This window comes from Stegostoma tigrinum, chromosome 19, assembly GCF_030684315.1.
Source record: "Stegostoma tigrinum isolate sSteTig4 chromosome 19, sSteTig4.hap1, whole genome shotgun sequence".
NCBI classification, from domain to species: Eukaryota; Metazoa; Chordata; class Chondrichthyes; order Orectolobiformes; family Stegostomatidae; genus Stegostoma; species Stegostoma tigrinum.
In genome coordinates, this window is record NC_081372.1 from 53,395,963 (window position 1) to 53,418,665 (window position 22,703).

Consider the following 22,703-nt stretch of genomic DNA (forward strand, 5'->3'; position numbering starts at 1 on the left):
AAGGTGATACTTGAATCACAGGACATTCCTTTCATCATATTGAGAAAATGGAATGTCCTAATTGCAGATCAAGCTTGCTGGAGGATGGTGGTGATGGCACATTATGTGAGAATGAAAAGCAGACAATATGTCCTGAAGGTTGTCCGTTTCATTCCTTTGCAAGACGGATTTCAAGAAGTAATAGCATGGAACATCTATTGTTGTTGACATGTACATGACCTGTGGTGTCATGAAACAAATGGTTCAAGGAAGTTCAGTTGTTGTAGTCTAATTATGTGAGTCAACCAATCCTACTTCTCAAATTTTCTTCTATGTTACTCTTAAGCTGAAACCCCACTTATTCCTCTTTCTCGCTCACCAAGATCAATTTTTATTCTCTGTGATTCTCACTCAACCAAAGTCTCAGGACTTTACCTGTGGTCCGGTGGCTGAGTGGTTAGCTCTGTTGCCTTACAGTGCCAGGGACCTGCATTCAATTCCACACTTGGCCGACTGTCTGTGTGGAGTTTGCACACTCTCCCCAGATACTCCAGTTTCCTCCCACAGTCGAAAGATGCGCAGGGTGGGTGGATTGGCCATGCTAAATTGTCCATAGTGCCCAGGGATGTTTAGGTTAGATATGGGGAAATACAGGGGTAGAGCAATGGATCTGAGTGGGATTCTCTTTGGAGGGGCGGAGTGAACTTTTTGGGCCAAATGACCTGTTTCTATACTATAGGGATTCTATGATTATATTTTAACCTCTATCCCTCTGCCTGTTTCAGTTTCAGTTTTATGTTTTTCAAACCTGGGTGGTGTCCCATATGAGAGTTCTTAGCCCTTTACCATTATTCTGCATTTAATATCAAACAATTGATAGAACTTTAGCTCCTGAGGCAGTGGTCATCATTGATACAGTAATAAGGATGGAGTTGGTAACTTCACTTGCTCCTGAGTGCTTAGGAACATTGTGATTAAAATATATATATTTTGAATGTGTATAGAGATGTCACAAAATGAGATTTATGGCAGCACAAATGAGGCCAGTGAAGGAATTTACAAATGGCAGATCCCAATATTTTATCATAAGCCTCACCTAGGATCTGTTTTGTTTCAATCCTGGTCTTGTTATTATAGAATGCATCATTATATCCTCAATATATAATATATTCCACCTAGAAATTACTGTTGGGAGCATCATCATAAAAACATATTTTCTTGTCTTCATTTTTAAACTGTGGATTAAGGACCCAGTGAAAAAGAGATAGTTACAATTTAAAAAGAAATGTTCACTGAAGCACACATGGAGTTGTACATGATGTAGCTTTCTCCCAAAACTGTAGGAGTAAAAAGATAGATATTGCAGAGACAATAGGCTCTGAATTAATGACAAGATTGTTGGGCAACAATGTTCTGATCAGCTGATGGTGTCTGGGGCATTGTCTGTAAGGTATGATTCTATTTTTACCACTACGTCAGGCTGTTGTTTGACTAGCCCGTGAGACAGCTCCCCAATTTTGGCATGAGCCCCCAGATGTTAGTGAAGCAGAATTTGCAGGCTTGACAGTGGTGTGTTTGTTGTTGTCATTTCTGGTGCTCAAATCAATACCAGATGGTCTGTCCAGTTTCATTCCTTTCTTGAGATTTTCAACATTTGATCCAATTGCGTAGCTTATGAGGCAGTTTCAAAGGGCAGTTAAGAACCAGCTATGTTACTGAGAGTCTGGAGTCACATGTAGTCTCAAGGATGGTGGCTTTCTTCCTTTTCCTGAGGGTTATTATCGAACCAGATTAATTTTCTGTCAATTGAAAATGGTTAATGGTCATTATTAGACATTTTTAATTCCAGACTTTTGTCAAATTCAAATTCCATCATCTGCTATGGTAGGATTCAAGCACAGGTCCTTGCAACATTAGCCTGGCTCTCTGGATTACTGTTACAATGATGTTACACCATTGCCTCCCAACAATGTTCAGCATTTATTAAATCTATAAGGTTTTGTTGCTCTACAAAAGACTGAGAGGAGATACTTTTAAACCAGAGTGATACTCTCTCTCTCTCTCTCGAATTCTGCTCCCCATCTGTTTTGATTTCCACGTGTAATATCTGTATCAAACTTTATCGTTTTATCTGTCTTAGCTGCAAATGAGTGTGTGTGTAGGGGTTTGGTTTTTTTTAAGGTTTAAGTCAGGCAGAGGTGAATTAGGAATTCTTTCTTTTCTCTGCCATTTGTTAAAGTTGTGCATTGTAATAAATACTTACTTTGAGTTAATAGTGATAACTGGTGTGAATTGATTTTGCTCTGAGTAGCAGTCAGTCATCATCTTTGTGGTGTCATTTGCAATCTTATTCATTTTGTAATAGCGTGGTGGGACAATAGTCACATCCTTTCCAGTCAAATAGTGATGCAAATTCGATTTATAGGGAGGAAGGGTCTGAGAGTGGGTCTCCCAGACTCGAAACATTAACTTTTTTTTTCCTTCACAGATCTGTCAGTCCTGCTGAGCTTTTCCAGCAACTTCTGTTTTTGTTATGCGGAATCAGGTCACCCTACTGGTTCAATGTTAGCAAACAATACATGAAAATGAAAACTGACAATCCATGTTCAAAAGATAATGTAGTCTGACTACTAACAGTGGCTGTGTTTGAGGACAAGAATTTACCACTGGTCATTCAGCTGTCATACCTTCTGTACATCCCGCAGTGCAGAATGCGGTGTGGTCAGTTCTGAGCTTTCCTTGTGGCATGCAGAGGGCCTTCAGAGCTGGCGTGTGCCTATAGCACTCATTACAGTCAAGACCAGCTTTATTGATTTGCGCAGTGAAATTTTATTCACTAATTGCATTTCGATTACCTTCAGGGACTGACAGGGAAGCAGCTGCTTCACTCCTAGGAGGTATTCGCTAAGGGCTGGAGCTGCAGATGAGTTCTGTCATTTTCAATGTTGTCCTGGCTGGTCGCAAATCTGTCCTTAAGCTTTTCCTCGTGTGGAGAACGAAGTAAATCAGTGCTGCCTGAGCGACATTGTGACTTGGGAATCAGAAGTTTTGCAATGCAGGAACTATCCTCACCAGTGGAATGGCAGCTTGTGAAGTTACACTTCAGATGCATGAATATGGCAAGTGAGGATTAGCAATGGTGTCACCCTGCTGCTAGGGTCAATGTTGTTCATTTCTTATTGATTTGTATTAATCAACTTACAGCTCACAAATATGAGCCACCACGTGAGGACTGTCTAAAAAGTAGCCATCCAGTCCTAAACTACTTATTGGGTTTTAGACTATAGTCGTATAGCTTCCAGCACTTGAGTGCATATAAATATATCTTTTTAAATGTTATGTGGGTTTCTGCCTCTACCATACTTTCAAACGATGAGTTAATAATCCCCAGCATCCCTCTGAGTGAAAACGTTTCTCCTTTCATCTCTTTAAATCTCTTAACTCCTTCAGCAAATCTGCACCCACCGGTTCACTTATTCCCCATGTTGGAGTGATTCATGGATGCATAGAATCCCGACAGTGTGGAAACAGGCCCTTCGGCCCAACAAGCCCACACTGACCCTTGGAATATCCCACCCACCTAATCACTGATTTTTCATATGAACTTTATCTGGGAGCCTTATAATTTTACACACCTCTATTAGGTCTCCTCCTACTTTGCCTATTTTGTTCTAAGGAAGATAACCCCAGTCTGTCCGATCTTTCCAAATAGGGCGGCATAGTGGCTCAGTGGTTAGCACTGCAGCCTCACAGTGCCAGGGACCCGGGTTCAATTCCAGCCTCGGGTGATTGTCTGTGTGGAGTTTGCACATTCTCCCTGTGTCTGCGTGAGTTTCCTCTGGGTGCTCCGGTTTCCTGCCACAGTCCAAAGATGTGCAGGGTAGTTGAATCGACCATGCTAAATTGCCTGTAGTGTTCAGGGGTGTGTGGGTTATAGGGGGATGGGTCTGGGTGGGATGCTGTAAGGGGTGGTGTGGACTTGTTGGGCTAAAGGGCCTGTTTCCACACTGTAGAGAATCCAATAACTCACATACTCTAGTCCAGACAGCATACTCGTACATCTATTCTGGAACCGTCTCTTGAACAATTACACCTTTTCTCTACTGCTGTGACCAGAATTGTATGCAATACTCCAGCTATGATCAAAGCAGTGTTATATAGATTTCCAATATATCCTCCCTCATCCAGTATTCTAAGTCTCTCAATAAAGGCACATGCTTCATATTCCTTCTTTACCACCTCATATATTTATTCAACTGCTTTCAGGCATCAATGGAAGTGCACTCCAAGGTCCCTTTATTGCTCGACACTTCTCAGTATGTTTCCATTTACAGTGTATTCCACTGTGTTGTTAGTCTTTCCCTAATGCGTTATCTCTCAGCTCTTCAGATTGCTGCAGTTTTGCCCAGCTGACTCATCAATTGATATCCTGCTGCAATCTTCTTTATTTTCAACCATGTGGACAATTTTTATATCTTCTGTAAACTTCTCAATCATACCCACCAAACACGCATGCCTACCCCCCACCCCCGACACACACCCAAACCCCGTAATCAAGCTCAAATCATTGATAAATGTTTGGAACATCAACAAACCTCGTACTTAGCCTTGCAAAATTCAACCGGAAAAACCCTTTTGATTCATTAAAATACATATAGTCCTGTATCGGTGATAATGGGAACTGCAGATGCTGGAGAATCCAAGATAAAAAAGTGTGAAGCTGGATGAACACAGCAGGCCAAGCAGCATCTCAGGACCACAAAAGCTGATGTTTCAGGCCTAGACCCTTCATCAGAGAGGAAGTCCTGTATCGTTTGCTTTCTGCCTCTGAGCTGATTTTGGATCTAGGTTGTCACTTGGGCTTTAATCAAATGTGAGTTTATTTTTGTGACCAGTCTACCATGTGCATGCTAGTGTCTCTGAACAGATTGATTAGAGAGAAAAAAAACTTTCAAAAACTGAAGATTCATTTGAACCACATCGAGTGTATGATTCTTATCAACCTTCCTGGTTTACATCTTTGAAAAAAATCAATTGAAATTTTCCCTTGACAAATCCAAATTACTGTCTTTCGCTAATCTGTTTTAATAATAGATAATCACCTTACCTCCAGCCTCCCCAAAGCCAACTCACCATCTGAAGGCATAGGTCAGGTGTATGATAGAATACTTCTAAATGAGACCACTACTGGTTTGATGAGAGAACAACTTTACGATCCTCTGGGATTATGGTAACTTCACCTCTACCTTATCTGTGCAGATATGAAATCTTAACCAGCAGTGGAGACACCTGGTTACTGAATTAAATCCAAACTGCTGATTCCCTGGCTTGAAGGAGGGAAAAGTGGATTTATTTTGACACCTCTCCAGGGTAGGTGGAACTTGAACATGAATCTCCTGATGCAGAGGGTTGGATTCTGCGACGGAGCTATAAGACCCCTCCATGGTAAACTGGATCTACGGTCAAATTCTGTCTCCAGTCAGCTGCCTGAGCTGCACAGTGACAAGATGATTGTTTGTGAGTTATTAATTGAGGACAATGGGAGATAAGTTCCTCACTCCAGTATTGCCATGACATCTTTTGGTAGCCCTGGATGTATTTAAAGGTCAAAAATCAGAGAATGCAGTTACGAAGGATAGACAAATGAAAAGAAACAAGTAATAGGTAACGTGGATGGGTTGAAATGAATGTGCATTTAAAGGTTTGTGTGAATATTTTGTTGGACTAATATGCAACACACAAATGTTATTGACTTTCACCCTGACTGTCAGGCTGGGGCAGAAAGTTATATCTTCCTCATTAACTCTGAGATTGAGGGTTGGAAGCATAAGCTGGGACTGAAGCCAGCAATCACTTCCAGAAAGGACAGCTCCCTTTGTTTTCATTTATTCATGTGTGGGATGTGGGCGTAGCGGGCCAGGCCAGCATTTATTACACATCTCTAGTTGCCCTTGAGAAGGTGATAGTGAGCTACCTCCTTGAACTGCTGCAGTCCATCTGCTGTGGGTTGATCCAGAATGCTATTAGGGAGGAAACTCCAGGATTTTGTCCCAGCGATGTTGAAGGAACGGTGATGTATTTCCAAGTCAGGATGGTGAATGGCTTGGAAGGGAACTTGAAGGTGGTGGGGTTCCCATATATCCGCTGCCTTTGTTCTTCTGGATGGAAGTGGTCATTGGTTTCGAAGGTGAGCATGGCCTGACCTGAAAAAAGGATAACCTGCTCAACTCTCTTTCATTTATTGTTTGAGCTTCAGGGTCGTCAGGTTGAATGATGTCTGAGTTCATGATGGAGCATTTTAACATTGCATTCGGTGAAAATTGAAAAGTTAGAAAACAGTTGAGGATCAGAACAGACAGGAGCTCCCGCTTTACCTTTTATAGGTTGTTATAATAAGCAAGAGTACAAAATGCCCAGCACCATATGAGACATATCTATTTTCTAATTGTTGATAATTAGCCTCAAAAAGATTTGTGACTTCTTTTGGCCGTTACTTGAATATGAGACATATTATTCTGAATAACTAAACAATGATGCTGTGACTGATTAATGGTTTACATGATAAAATTAAGTGTAATTTGGATGTTTGTCCTAGAAATAAGTGATGTTTCCATTTGATTCTCTTTGCTATCTTGCTATCTTGACTGAGTTATTCTGCAGTCAGCTACAGTTAATCCAGGTTTATCTTATTCATTCCTGAGATGTGAGTCGTGCTAGCTAGGCCAGCATTTATCGCTTATCTTTATACTTACTCTTCAGAAGATGGTGGTGAACCATCTTCTTGAGCTTCCACAATCAGCCTGATGTAGGAACACCCGCAGTGTTATTTGTGCAGGAGTTCTAGCATTTTAACTCAGTGGCAGTGAAGGAGCACTTATAACTGGGGAATGGTGAGTGACTTGAATTAGAACTTGTGAATGCTATTGTTCCCATGCATCTGCAGCACTGGTCCTTCTAGGTAATAGAGATTGTGTTTTTGGAAGGTGCTGCCAAATGATGTTTGGTGCGTTGAGTTATAGGCTGTGAGAATGCTGGATCTGGAATGGAATAAGCTCTTTCAATCTTGCTTGTTATCTTAAAGTATTTTGGGACTTAGGTTGAGGGAAAATAATGATCTTTGCAGATTGGTTGTGGTTGTTCAAGATGAAGGCATCACGCAGGAAGAATATTGCACTGGATTTAATTTTACAGACTGAAGGCAGATACTATTAACTTTTTCTAATTTGTGTTTTTACTAATGTGCCAAGCCATTATTTTTACAATACTATGCATTTCATACCAAGAAAGACCAATGCAATAGTTTAACCAATCCCTGATGTGCTAACATTTCACTGCAAAGTGCAGGAAAAGAAAAAAAAATGCGTTCATTTATGATGTACACTGTACAACTTCAGGACATCTGAAAGTAGTTTACAATCAATAATATACCTTTTTTGAAGTGATGCTACTTCTTTTAGGCTTTCAGTTTGTGTTTCCTTGTCTATTGGGTTTGTTCTGGGTATCAAAAGCCCAAGGTTTTCCCAACTGTAGGGTAAATCCAGTTGTTCTGTAATGAAGTAAGGTATTCTACAAGGTATTGCACTAGCAGTAATTCAAGTTTACGCATACAAGCTTTTGATTGCATGTGGGCTTGTCTGAAGATCAAACCGAAACGGATGACCAGCCTGCTCCATCCCGAGTTCCAGCCATTGATTTAATGACCTTGTTCCTGAGCTAGCTATCTTTTGCTCTATGCACATTTTCCTTTCCAAGCATTCAGGCTGCGTGATCAATCCTGGTTACTGCCCAGTGTTCAGTGATTGATCAGTTTGATCACTGGCAAACATCACAAACGTACCACATCTATTAATTGTCAGTTGATCTTTAACACACGAGTACATTTGCTTGTTTTCTGTTGAAAGAGGCTTATCTCACAGTTTTAATGAGCCTTGCCCCCAAGCCATGCTTGTTGGGACTGCTAATATAGTCTATTTCCTTGCAACTTTTGTGTCATCCAATCAACCGTATTGTGTTCGCGCAACATGACCCTGTGGTCAACTCCATTTTGGTTTGCTAACAAATAGTTAACTATCAAATCTAGTGCCTGGCATCTGGTTTTAACAGAACATACCCAGGCATAATGCATAATTTTGCTGAGTTATAACGTTTAATTTAAAGATGCCTAGATCTCTTCAGGAGATGCTAAGACATAGCCCAGTGTTTATGTCAACATCCAATCAATTGACCTTTCATTTGGACAGGCTCCATCTGCGTTTTTTTTCTCATTTCAACTGACCCAGAAAATTCAAGGTTACTATTGACACTTTGGAGAATCAGCTGGCTTAGTCTTTGTGTAGAGACCAGTTGAATGAGGCATGTGTAATGGACATTAGATTGAAATAATATGTAGTAAAGTGGTTCTATCAACTACAGTGTAATCATTCAGATCAAACAATTATATTTGCCTCAACAAGATATCCAGTATGATCCAATAATTGTGACTTCACTCGATCAGTGGAGAAAGATCAATGAGCACATCTTGAAACTCTTCAAGTGAAGGTAATTCTTGAACGCGCGGTGGCTCAGTGGTTAGCACTGCACCGTCACAACGCCAGGGACCCAGGTTCGATTCCAGCATCGGGCGACTGTCTGTGTGGAGTTTGCACTTTCTCCCCGTGTCTGCGTGGTTTCCTCTGAGTGCTCTGGTTTTCTCCCACAGTCACAAAGATGTGCAGAGTAGGTGGATCGGCCATGCTAAATTGCCCGTAGTGTTCAGGGTGTGTGGGTTATAGTGGGATGGGTCTGGGTGGGATGCTCCAAGGTCAGTGTGGACTTGTTGGGCCGAAGGGCCTGTTTCCACACTGTAGGTAATCTAATCTAACCAAAATGATGTAAATATGTTTGTTTAAGGAGATTCTGCCTTGGTCATTGAGCAGAGTGTCCATGCTACTATTTATCTCATGACAGAATTGATTTCTCTTCCATATGGTTATGTGTTTCAAACAAGTTCCATCATCTGGTCACATGATTTGGGCAATCACAAACTTTTTAGGTCTGAACATTAAAAGCTGCCTTCACTTTCAATTCCACAGGATTATTTTGTTAAAGATTAACAAGTTCACCAGAAGAAATCTGATTACACTAGTGTGCTTACTCCCCTCAGGAGGCCATCTAAGGTTTAGTTACTTTAAGCAGGAAGAATATTTTAATTCAAAAGGTACAATGTTAATATTTCAAGATGCTTCAAGATGAGTTATTGAATTTATTAGTTCTATTTCTTGTGCTCATAGAGCTGTCGGTGTTGGGAGTGGAATGATGCTTCTTCAGTGTTAGACTAAGTACTCCCAGGTCAGGTATAACACTTACTGAACAAGTTGAGGGAAAACCTCTCCGTACTCTACTACATTCTCTATTGCTCATGTAAGAACTTCTAAAACTGTACCTCAGTATGTTTTTCTTATGATACCGTGCATGACTGTGTTTTCTCTGAACTCTGGTTGGTGTTGAGTTAGGAGCAGTTTGCGCCGTTCAGTATCCTAAGCCCTTACGGCTTGTATGAAGAAAGATGTATTAGAATAGCAGTAAATGCAACATGTCAACAAGCAAACCATTATATGTTCCTATGTTTACCTACCCATTAAATTTTAATGCTATGCATCCAGGAGACCCCTACAGTGAGCATAACAATTGTCCATATGAGGGCCATACATATTGTATCTATCAATAAAACAACTTTTTATACTATTATTAGCTGTTCTTGTGATATGGGAATTGTCGTCCTCTTGTGTTTTGTTACTTGACTCAGTTTCTACTCAGGTTGGTCAGTAGTGTAGGTTCAACTTATTTGAACATCTCAAACAGGTTCACATAAAAGATAAACTGTAGGCTTAAATCAACGCTGCAATTTAAACACATATCCTTTTGTCTAATACACTGCCACTTGGACTTCTCATAGCTACTGTCATGTTGTCTCATCCTGGTATTTGGCTCATTCACATTCTCAGCTCTTAAAGCAATAACACAGCAACCACTTTTCTCCCCCAAGATCAGATTGTATGTATGAAAAGTGAGAATGTTTATGCATTGTGTATTTGTACAATTATTTACACATAAACAACTATAAAACAACATATGGCGGCTTGACAACCCTCTGGATCTTGTCATATCTTGCTAGTGAACCATATTTCACATTTGCTTGTCAAGTTTTATGTATGTTGCTCCTTTGTGTCTTTGTTAGTGCATTGGTTTTTATAATGATAGCCTCCACACCTTCATTATCTGAGCGTACCTTTGTGTGTGTTCAAAGCACAATTGAAGTATTGTACAATTCTCTGACTTTGCTTCTCATTCCCCACAATGTTGCTCAGTTTGGAGTTGCAACTTTGTATGCACTGCATAATTTAGATGTCTGAGTAACTAGGTTCCTTGGGTAGGATGTGTGACTCTGACCTTCTGTCCTATGTGCAAATTAGACAGTTCGATGCCTGCATGTTGGTCATGTACGAAACTGATTCTACCTTGTTTTTCGCTAAGTTTGTCCTGTTTTTCTGTAAAATTGGACAGGTGATCACATGGCAGGATTGTCCTAATTTTTCTTTTCTCTGCTGTGATAGTATGCCCTTATAGAAGGAGTCAAGGGCTACGGGGAGAGTGCAGGGAAGTGGTGTTGAAATGCCCATCAGCCATGATTTAAATGGCAGAGTGGACTTGATGGGCCCAATGGCCTTACTTCCACTCGTATGTCATATGGTCTTATGGTCTTATATCCAGAAGTCTAATTCTGACTTGTTGTATATCAATATAGAGTCCTGTTTTGTCATCCTGCATTTCATGATAAGTGCTTTAAGGGTGCAAACCATTCATTCATACTGAGCCTGTCAGCTGATCAATGATTTCTGCCTGGTTTGGCTGCCACTTATACCTGCTCTGGCCTACATGTGACTCCAGACTCTCAGAAGTATGGTTGACTCTTAACTGCCCTGAAATGGTTTATCAAGCCACTCAATTACATCACTTAAAAAGTCTAAAGGAAAGAATAAAACTGAAGGGGCCACTTGGCATTGATCTAGGCAGTAGAAAAGACAACTGCAAACACAGCCATATCAACCATGCAGATTTTTCCTCACTAACATTTGGGGACTAGTGCCAAAATGCAAGATCTGTCTCAGAGACTTGCTAAGCTACAGCCTAATAAAGTCAAAACCATACAATCGTACCTTATGGGCAATGTTCTGAACAGCACCATCACCATCCCTGGATATGTCCTGTCACACCTGCAGGACAGACCCAGCGGAGGTTGTGGGACTGGGTTATACAGTTGGGAGGGAGTTGCCCTGGAAGTCTTCAACAGTGATTCCAGACCCCATGAAGTCACATGGCTTCAGATCAAACATGAGTAGGGAAACCTCCTCCAGATTGTCACATTCTGTTCTCCATCAGCTGGTCAGTCAGTACTCTTCGATGTTGAACACCACTTAGAGCAAGTGTTAAGTGTGACAAGGGCACTACATGTACTCTGGATGAGTGATTTCAATGTTCACAACCAAGAGTGGCTCTGCAGCAGAACTATTGATCAGGCTGGTCGAGTCCTAAAGGACATCACTGTTAGACTGGATCTACAGCAGATGGAGAGAGAAAACATACTTGAACTCAGCCTTACCAATCTGCTGGCTATGGATGCATCTGTCCATTACCATATCAGTAAGAGTGTCCAACACACAACCCTTGTTGAGATAAAGTCCAGTCTTCACATTGGGAATATGCTCCATTGTGTTCTGTGGCACCATAACTGCGCTAAACACACCTAACAATGCAATAATGAGCATTCATGAAGCACTGTTGGACATTGGCAATAGCAGAATCGCACTCCAACCCAATCTGCAATCTTGTGGCTTGGCATCATCTTTCAGTCTCCCATTATCATCAAGCCAGGGTTTAAACTTTGGTTCAATGGCAAGTGCAGGGGGAATACCAGCAGCAACACCAGGTGCAACAATAAGGAGGTGTTAATCTGAAGAAACTACCAAACAGGACTACTTGCATGCCAAACAGCATAAGCAGCAAGCAACAGAGAGAACTAATTGATTATACAAACAATGGGTCCCATTTAAGCTCTGCAGCACTGCCAAATCCTGTCGTAAATGATAGTGGACTATTAAAAACTTCTTGAGGGCACTGACCACACAATATCCCCATCTTCAATGAAGGGTGAACCCAGTGGATCAGTGTAAAAGATAAGGCTGAAGCATTCCCGACAATTGTCAGCCAGAAATACCAAGTGGATGATTCATCTTGGCCTCTTCTAGACACCCTGAACATCATAAAAGCCAGCCTTCAGCCAATTTGAATTACTCCACATAATATTAAGCATTTGGAAGTAGTGGATACTGAAAAGGTGATAGGCACTTGCAACATTCCGGCAACAGTCCTGAAAGCTGATGCTCTTGAACTTGCTACTTCCTTAGCCAAGCTGTTCCAGTATAGCCCAACGTAGACATTTGCTTGACAATGTTGAAAATTGCTCAGGTATGTTCTGTAGACAAACAACAGGAAAAAAGCCAATCCAACCAGTCAGCCCCCTTACAGTCTTGATCATCAGGAAAGTGGTGAAAGGTATCATCAATGGTGCCACCAAATAACACTAGCTTAGCAGCAGCCTGCTTAGTGACTCCCAGTTTGGGTTCCATCAGGATCATTCAGCTCCTGGCCTAATTACAGCCTTAGTTTAAACGTGGACAAAAAAGCTGAATCCAGAGGTGAGGTGAGAGTGACAGCCCTTGTCATCTAGATCACATTTGACTGAGTGGAGCATCAAGGAGGCCAATTGAAACTGGAATTGGTGGAAATTGGGAAAAATACCACTGGCACAGAGAAGGTGGTTGTGGCAGTTGGAGGGCAATCATCTCAGGTCCAGGATGCCTCTGCAGGAGTTCCTCAGGGTAATGTCTTAAGCTCAACGGTCTTCAGCTGCGTCATCAATGACTTTCCATCCATCATAAGGTCAGAAGTGGGGATATTTACTGATGATTGTACTGTGTTCAGCAGTATTTTACAACTCCTCAGATACTGAAGCAGGCTGTTCCAAATGTAGCAAGATCTGCTCAATAACCAGGCTTATGTTGAAAAGTGCAAGTAATTTTTGTATCACACAAATGTCAGACAATGACTACTTGTAACAAGAGAGAAAAAGCAATAACACAACTATCACTGGATCTCAAAATATCAACATCACTCAAGTTACCATTGACCACAAATACAACTTGACTTGGCATATATAATATATGCATGCACACACAGTGAGAGGCTGGGTTTCTTGCACTGAAAAGCTTGCCTTCTGACTCGCCACAATATGTCAATCATCTACAAAGCATAAGCTGGGAGTATGATGGAATACTCCCTAGTTACAGTTCCAACAACATTCAAGAAGCTTGACATTATCCAGGCCAAAGCAGCCCGCTTGATTGGCACCACATCCACATACATTCACCCCTTCCATCATCGACGCTCAGTAGAGAGTTCATGACTAACTACTGAGAGTTAGTGGTGGAAGGAATAAATGTTTGTGGACGTGGTGCCAGTCAGTTGGGTTGCAGTTGTCCTCAATGGAACCTTCCTGGGTGTTGTTGGATCTACACTCAGTAGCAGTAGCGTGTACCAATGACAAGATGCACTGCAGTAATTCACTGCAGACTCCTTTAAAGAGATTCTTCTTAAACAGCATCTTCCAAACCCCTGACCTTTACCATCTAGAAGAACATGGGCAGCAAATACATAGGAACACCACCACCTGAATGTTTCCTTCACCCGTCTGACTCGGAAATAAATTAGTGTTCCTTCATTGTCACTGGTCAAATTCCTGGAATTCTCTCCCTGATGCACTGCAACAGTTCAAGAAGCAACTCACCACCACCTTCTTAAGGGCTCTTTGGGACCGACCCAGCTAGAAGCAGCTATCTCCCATGAAGTGAATAAAAAAAAGAACAGCAGACCACACTTGCCATACATATTGCTTACTTGCTGCAGACTGACAACAGTAGCCATACTGGTAACTGAGCCTAAATAAAAACCAAAAGACCTGCGGATGCTGTAAATCAAGAACAAAAACAAAGTTGCTGGCAAAGCTCAGCAGGGCTGGCAGTCCGTGCAGGAGAAAACAGAGTTAACGTTTCGGGTCCAGTGACCCTTCCTCAGTTGTTGTAAACTGAGCCTCATGCTTGCAAATGTTGTTATCCAAATAATGTTTTACTTTTGCTCCCCTTTAGCAGTTTGCCAGTGTGCCTTCAATTAAAAGCCAACATTCAGACTGGACTTCTGTGGCTTTCCAATTCTCTTGAGGAAATTTGGTACTCATCATCATGTTTCCTGAGTTTTTCAATTGTGTCAGTGATTTACAGTAGCAAGACTTTCAGGCTACTATGTGTGTGGAGATTCTGTAGTTTAGCTGCACTTCTTTTGTTTTCCCTTATCATTTATTCCCTTCATGCTGTTTTCAGTTGTGGCTGAGATTTTTTTTGTTAAAATGCATTTCCTTTTGACTGGGAGTGGCGCCCAAGGTTGGCTCAATGGCCTTGCAACTTCTAAAGAACTACTACACCTTTACTGGACTTGTAAGTGGGATAGATTCAAAATATTTGAATATATCATCATACTGTGATAACACACTGCTGTTAGGTGGAAAGTTTGATGATGTTGTACTAGCAACAGTGAAGTACGAGCAATATTGTTTCACATTTGGATGTTGTGAGTTTTGGAGGGGAATTTGTAGGCAGTGGTGCTGTCACAAATCCATTATCCATGTCCTTCAAGATGTTTTGGGAGGAGTTTTTGAAAGAGTTCTGGTGTGTTACTGCAGTGCACCTGATCATGGCACATACTATTGTCATTGTGCGCCGGTGATGGAGGGTGGTGGATGGGCTTCAATGTGGGCTGCTTTGCCCACTTGATTTTCTCGAGTAGTTTCAGTGTTATTGGTGCTGTATCCAACTAAAGAAGGAAGGAGAATTGCATTGACTTGTAATCTATGCATGACAGGCCTTTGGAGAATCATGCAGGTGAGCTACTCATCTTAGAATTTCCAGCTTCTGACCCCTTGTATTTCAGGCTTAGATCCTGGACTGATCTATCCCACTACTCCTCCACCCAGCCCCGCCCCCACCATTATGGAGGATGATTGTGCCTCCTTTTCAGTGGTGTAATTGTCCACCGTCATTCATGCCTGGATATGGTCAGTATATGAATCCTACCCTCTGTTGTGTCATCATTAAATTCTGTCTGTAGAATGCCACTTCTGCTGTATGGTATTTATGCCATTGTAAGTTGTATTTTCACTAGTTGACACATCATTTTTCCGTAGGCTTGGTGTGTCTCCTGGGAGCTCTCCAATACTCGTTGAACCAGAATGAATTACCTGACTTGATGAGGGTATTGTGAGATATGTGCCAAGCTTGTCTGTGATTAAATTCTGTGATTGTGAGGACAATGTGCCATGGATGGTCAGTTTTGAGCTTGTAGATCTGTCCTGAATCTGCCCCATGTAACACTGTGGTATTTCCATATGGTGTAAAGTGGTATCTCAGTGGCAGGATGAGCTTCGCTTCTAAAAGAACTACTCGGTAATTATTGCTACCAATACTGTGGTAGACAGATTGGTGAGGTCAAGGTGTAGCACATTTCTCCTCTGAATTGGTACCCTCATCACTTGTATACACCCAGTCTATGTCCTTGTAGCTTCAGCCAACTTGCTACTGAGACATACTAGATGATGAATATTGAAGTCTCCCACCTAGAGTACAATTTGAGACTTTGTTACTCTTGGTACTTCATCAGTGTGCTGTTCAACTTGGAGGATCTCTGATTCACTAACTGTGAGAAGACGATAGGTGTTAATTTTGAGGATGATTCATTATCTATGTTAGGCGTGATTTGTGGAGTTTCTAGTCAATGTTGAGGACTAACTGGTGCACTCTCTCCTGACTGTTTATCAATGCGTTACCACTTTTGGGTCTGCCACTTGTTCAGGAATGGTTCCTTAGCTATTGTAATTCATTCAGTCTGGGAGAAGACCTTCCGATTTGGAATCAAAGTTGTCATTCAGAAATGTCATTTAGCACAAATCTGACTGACCATTACTGTAAAGAAATCATAAGAAATATAGGCTTTTTGGCCAGTGCCAAATTAAGACTTACCTTTGTGGCCACTTCTTTTTTTTCAGTGGCTCCTGTACGTTCTTGCTGTAGTAGGCTCTTGAAAATTGTGCATAGTTCTTCAACTGTGGGCTTCTCCTCATCACCACCCCTGATTTAAGATCAGTTCTTCTGTTTTATTTACCTGTTAGGTTTAGAGTAGGCTTGGAGGGAAGTGTGATGGGTTGCCTAACGGTCCAGCAGTGGTATTTTTTCTTTTATTCATTCATAGGACGAGAGTAATGGTTGTAGATTTGTAGCCTGGGTTGTGGGTGAGGTTGTTGGCTTGCTCACCGAGCTGGCTGGTTATCATACATCATCAGCGTGGCCTCTGATGAAGTGATGTTGTTCTACTCTGCTTGGTATTTATATGATCTGGTCTGTTAAGTTGGGTTGTGCCACTTCTGGTTCTGTTCTGTATGGCTTTGTGTTTGGAGTCTAATTCCACATGGTTGTCAATTGCATCATGGGCCGAAAACCAGGCATCCAGGGTTTCAGTGGCTGGACCAGCATTATTGTCCATCTCTAATTGCCCAGAGGACAGTTAAGAGTCAACCACATTGTTGTCAGTTAGGAGTCACGCGTTAGCCAGACCAGGTAAGGATGGCAGTTTCCTTCCCTCCATTAGTGAAGCAGATGGGTTTTTTTCCAACATTCGGCAACTGCTTCATGCATATCATTGGATTCTTAATTGAAGACTTTTGTTGAGTTCAAATTTTACCATTCAAATCAGGGTTCCCAGAACATTACCTGGATCTCTGAGTTAAAAGTCTAATAACAATACCATTAGGCCATGGCTACCTACCTAGAGGGAAGTAGGAATAGCATGAAACATGGCAATGCTATTGTTATAGGTGATAAGAGTGGATAAACATTCCTTATTTCATCCTGCATCAGTGGCAGGATTGACAAATACCCTGTTGGAAGCAAGAGTAAAGAAAAGAAGATTTTTTAATAATCATTTAAATAACTCGGATACTCTCCTTGGAGAGTGTGGGCCTGGGTGGTGCTAAACGGAGTACATCTGTTGGAAACTATGATAAACAAAGCCACAGTAAATATTGAAAAACAGACCAAATCTCTGGGTATCAGTGATTAATAGCTAGGAGCTTGAGTGGAACAAAAATTGTCCAAGTCAATACTCCACTTCATCTTGGGTCAGTGGTTTCAGAATCAGTCATGTCAGGGCTGGTTTTAATCACTTATTGTAAAAGAATTACCACAAATAAGTTGTTGGCATCAAGTAGCAATAGGGGTGTGTATTTGGATTCAACAATTGTGATTGTTGGGCCAATTTACCTCATGCCATGATCATTTGGCAAATGTCCAGGATGGGTTGATGGGATCATCTCAAGCTTTCTACCAATGAGAAGATTGGACACTTTGTTGGAGCTACAAAGAAGGCTGTTCTTGGCTTATTTCTATTACCTATTCATCCCATTTTAAATGCTTAGTAACTCGAGTATCCTTTAGTTTCTCCTTTTCTCAATTACTGTTAATTTTTAAAATAAGTTTTGATTAACCAGTAGGGAGCCAATTAAATCTTGGAAAGCTGGCTTGGAGCAGCAATGGCTGTCTACGATAACAGGCTGAAATTTATTTAAATTGAATTGAGTTTAAAATTTGCAAAAGCACCTTGGGTGTTTGTGTTGATGTTAATTTGTACCTTCAAATCTCAAGAAATAGGTGATGTTTCTACACATCAGTAGCCAAGCTTTCTGCTTCTCTGCTCCTGTCTCAACAGACACTTACCATGGCCCATTATGTTCTTGCCTATGTGTTGTAACATAAATGTATAATACTGAGCTTGGACGTTTACCTTTATTGTTGCTTTGTCTCCAGGCACCTCTGTGATGCAGGTGACTGCTTCAGATGCAGATGACCCAACGTATGGCAGCAGTGCAAGATTATTGTACACTCTGGTGGAGGAACAGGACCAGTTCACAGTGGACCTCAAGACTGGTAGGTAGGAGCTGAACCTTGTCCTGAATACAGTTTTCCTCATAGGAAGAAAATACCAAAATATGCATCTGGCAGACATGAGCAAGCACACCTATGCTCCCTTGACCTCAGGAACATTTTATTTTCTTGTCACTACAGTCTGTTATAAAAAGTCAAAGGCATATTTCAATGTACACACATCACATTTGTCAGAGTATTGACATAATTACATGTTAAGCAATGGCATTTTTCCAGCACTAATACAGTGTATCTTTGTTTATTCTTTTTGATTATATCCATCATTTGTTCCTCTTGTATTTCACTCTATCTTCTATTAATCTTCCTTATCCTTTATTCTCACATCCTTAAACACTTCTTGTTTTGTTTCTTCTTCATCTTCAATTCTCAATCATTTTCCTTTTAAACTCCATTTCTGTTGTCTGCTCGTTCTTCTTATAGGTCTCTGTGTCTCCCATCTCTCACTCTTCCTTTCCCTCCATTCTCTGGCACTCTCTCTTCTTTCAACCCACTTTGCTTTTCCTTTTCTTTCACCGAACTGTTCTTTCCTTCTTCACCCCTAACATGCCTCCTTCTTTGCTGACCTATCTTTCTGTTCTTCTCTTCTTTCTGTCACTCTCCCTTTCCTCGCTCTTGTTCTCGCTACCTTGTTTCCCTGAGAATGGTGGAATGATACAAGTAGCAATCAGATTCTTTCTATAAAATAATTGATTAACCTGTTTCCTTTCATATGTCACATTACTGAAGCACATGACCTCATTAACAACTAAAACCAATCAAGTGTAATATTTGCCTCTAGATTTTAAATGCTACCTGTCACTAATGCTGCCATGTCCAAATTTATTTCAACAGATCAGCCATTTGGTTTATAGAAATTTGGGGTTGATTACCTTGTGCTAAGATATGGTGAACTCAAATCACATTCAAAAGAATTGAAAGAATATTCATTTCCCAATGTTATTCAGGACTAACGGATTTGCATATGTATTTCATACTTTTTATATTTTTTAATCAAGCTCATGTACAATATTTATTCATTCACTGTAAGACTGACTAAGCTTGAACCATTTTACCTTAAATTGCTGATGAGTTGTAAGCATTTACTCTTTCCCCTGAGTACAAATCTTCACCACAGTGTATTTAATTATTACTTCATCGTATTTGATAGTGACCCTTATAATAACAGTACACTATTGAACTGATTCTTAAATATGGAAGATTATCTGACATCATTCATAAGGATAGGATATCATTCATTCCGGTTGGAAAATATCACCGAGCTTGCTGCATGTCAACACTAAATATGAACCCCATTCGAAACATTTCAATACATTTAGCATCTGGCATTTACCATTGCTGACATAAAATGACAATTTTAACAAACAAGTATTTGACCAACTATCCATTGTAGAAACATTGTCAAGTTTCTGGACATCTGGGGTTAATGGACTAGACGGATAAAGCGATTTGACTTCCTACTTCAGCATCAACCCTTACTTGGCTGCTAGTTAAACCAACAACAATACAACAGCTCCAGTCTTGGCTGTAAAGATCCAGACTAAGTAAGGAAGAAAACAGTTGGCCTGCGCTGGAGTTCTACCTTAGGGATACTTCAGTGGTTGATTACTGGCTAGTAACAGTGTTAATGCTAAGTTATGGAGAGCTCTGAAAATCAAAAGCAATTGCCTGAAGCAACAGAATGCAATGATTTAATCCAAAATTAACATGCTTTGATGTTATATTGTCTTAGTCTGCATCTGTCAGTAGTTTATCTCCTGCATATATATTTTCAGCTGTTTCAGCGTCAGGCTTTGCATTGCCCCCAGCCAAGCCTTTAGGTCTCCCTCCCTTCAACATCAACAGCCTGTAATATGGCGATTTCAATATGAGTAAAAGTTCCATTCCTCAGGACAACCATTAAATGGATCTCCTTCATTAAACTTATAACTATCCCTCCTCATATCCCTTTCCCTAATCTTTTTTATTTTGTTGTTGAACAGAAGTCTTTCCATGTTAAGTACACTATACAAATCATTTTTTGTAAAATGTCTGCACAGGGTAATACTGAAAAGTAGTTGCTGTTTGGTATGATTTCTAGCCCATGTTCTGTAGCGTGATGTTCAGTAGAAGTTCAAAGGAGATCATGAATATCTTTAAGGAACACAGAATTCAGTGGATACTGTAACTCTGAAATAAAGCCAGAAAATGTTGGAAGTAACCAACAGATCAGGCAAGACCTGTGGAGAGAGAAATAGAGTCAACTTTTCAGTTGATATCTTCCATTGACAGAAATACTGTTTCTCTCTCTACAGTGCTGCTGACCTGCTGAGTCTTTCCAACATTTTCTGTGTTGAATCCACATCTTCATTTGAAGGCTGAGTTTTGCAAGGTTCATGATCATCTTTTGATTCCGTGAGATGTGCAGGTGTGGCTCAGTGAAATTGCAGTACAGTATAACGTAGAAAGATAAATACCTCAACAAATGTTAGTCTGATCAAAATCTAAATGAACCTAAATTGGCAAGTCCCAGAAGGCCAAAAATAAAAGAAATGATCCAAATTAGCACCTACTCTGTTAACACTGTTCTTCGATGAGGTGTGAAATCTATGGTTTCACAAAAATAATGTGCTAAATGGCACTAATTACACTTTATTCCTGAAAATTGAGATGCATTTCAAATCATAAAAAAGGCAGCATCGATTTATTTGCATGAAGCAACAACAGAAAGAAGCAGAAAGGTCCCACAAACGTGAATGTGATAGTGATAATGATCAGATCATCTGGTTTTTAATGATGTTGGTTTAGAAATAGATATTAATCGAGGAAAAAAAATAGCAACAATCAGAAATAGAGATCTGGATGATTTCTTTCTTTAGTCCAGTGATGCTTTAACCAACTTCCAGTGTCTGCTGATTCTCTACCTGAGTTCATCTAACTCAGCCCATAGCAGATATAGAGCCTGGGATTTTTGTTGTTTCGTCCAATGTTGATTGATGCATTTACAAATGAACCATCAAGGCCAATGTCAATTTTCTTCTGTTCATTTGTTCGTTTGAGGGAGGCTAATTAGCTTGATTGGCTTGATAGCTAGTGCAGGTTCCATTCCCATTCTGTCTTATTCAGCCTGGGAGCTGGGAATGGCATTCTCACCTGCCCCATGCTTGATACAAAGTAGTTCCCCTCAAACTATTGGAGAAATAATCAATTCTATAAAGAGATGTCGATGTAGTCCCTGATACTCTATAGCTTATTAACACACTACCTATTAGTTTGAAGTGATCTTAACATGAAAGCTATCAGTACCCCGTTACCCAGAGCATTTCACGATTTTGCTTGACCTCCACCATGTTCCTGCCTTTAACTGTACCTTTTGTTGGAAGACAACAGAGGTTAGGAAAACCATCAAACAAGAAAACTTTGTAAACCATTTTTTTTCTTTTGCATTTCCCCTGGAAGGAAGCTAGAGAAACAGTTGTTTAGTTATAAGATATGGTTTACATTATGAATTCTTGGCTGAATGCCAAAACTCACTGATAGATTATCCCAGCAGGCATGTATTTTCATTAGCTGAAAGAGCTTTTTTCTTCGATACCTTATGCTCCCATAAGGTATTTTTCCTTTGATCCATTTTTTTCCTGATGTCTGACAAAATTAAGAAATGAGAAGTAAGGCAAAGCTTCTGTAGTTGAATCTTTGAATATCTGATTGTTACTGTTATAACTTTATGAAAGTTGCAATTTTTTTCTTGCCTTTTTTTGTGTGTCTTTTAAAGTCAATTTCATGAAATACCTTTGTTGAAATATTGCTCATGGGTTCTATGTAACATATTAGGTGAATTGTTAAAGACGTTGGAAGGGAGCCATGGAACAGGCAGAGAATAATGGGAAGGGTGAGGTTAAAGCACCTAACTAAAAGTCTAGAAGTGCTAGAGAATTAGGAAAAGTATTTTCTCAATAGTATTTCAGCACCACCTGCCTCTGCTTCTGTAGTCAATGGGTCTGATTTGATTCTGCCCCCAAAAAGCAAAAATGCTCAAAGCAGAGCCATTTGTGTGGAGTGGATCTAATGAGTCAGGAACTTTATCAATTTGAGCTTTAAAGCCTGACAGATGAGATGGAGCAGGGATGGCTAGTGGATTGCGGTTTGTGAGCCTAGTTAGACCACACGTGGAAGCCCCCTGCACTGATTAACTGCAGGCCCTTTATAGAAAGACTGCAATGCTTCTCTTTTTTAACTTTATTTCTCATTTTTCTAACTTATACTCTGAATAACTGTAAGAAATGTAACTTTTTCACTTTTCCACCTTTACTTCTCCATTTTGTACGTAAAATTTATACCAAGGTACTTTGCACCTAAAATGGTGCCAAGTGGGGTGAGATTGTAAACTTTTCACTGTACCCCTGTACATCTGTACTTGAGAACATGTGACAATAAAGGCTATGCTATGCTATGCCATGCTGTGCTATGCCATTTTAATTTCCATGGAATAAAACCCAAAACTCTGCCCATAGGCTAACTTTGGAAATCTAGGTATCACTGTTAAATCTATTCTACACTTTTTCTAAGACTCATACAACCTTCCTCAGATATGGTGCCCAGAATTGT

General features: G+C 40.5%; 1 protein-coding gene across 3 annotated transcripts in view; it reads left to right on the forward strand.

Moving 5' to 3' along the window:
* The window catches only part of LOC125461535 (cadherin-22-like), a 731,460-nt gene that overhangs the window by 317,154 nt on the left and 391,603 nt on the right, over positions 1-22,703 (forward strand). For all 3 annotated transcript variants that reach the window (XM_048550445.2, XM_059652843.1, XM_048550446.1), the window contains exon 4: positions 17,982-18,101. In XM_048550445.2, the coding sequence (XP_048406402.1) occupies positions 17,982-18,101 (120 nt within the window). The remainder of the gene's footprint in view (positions 1-17,981; positions 18,102-22,703) is intronic.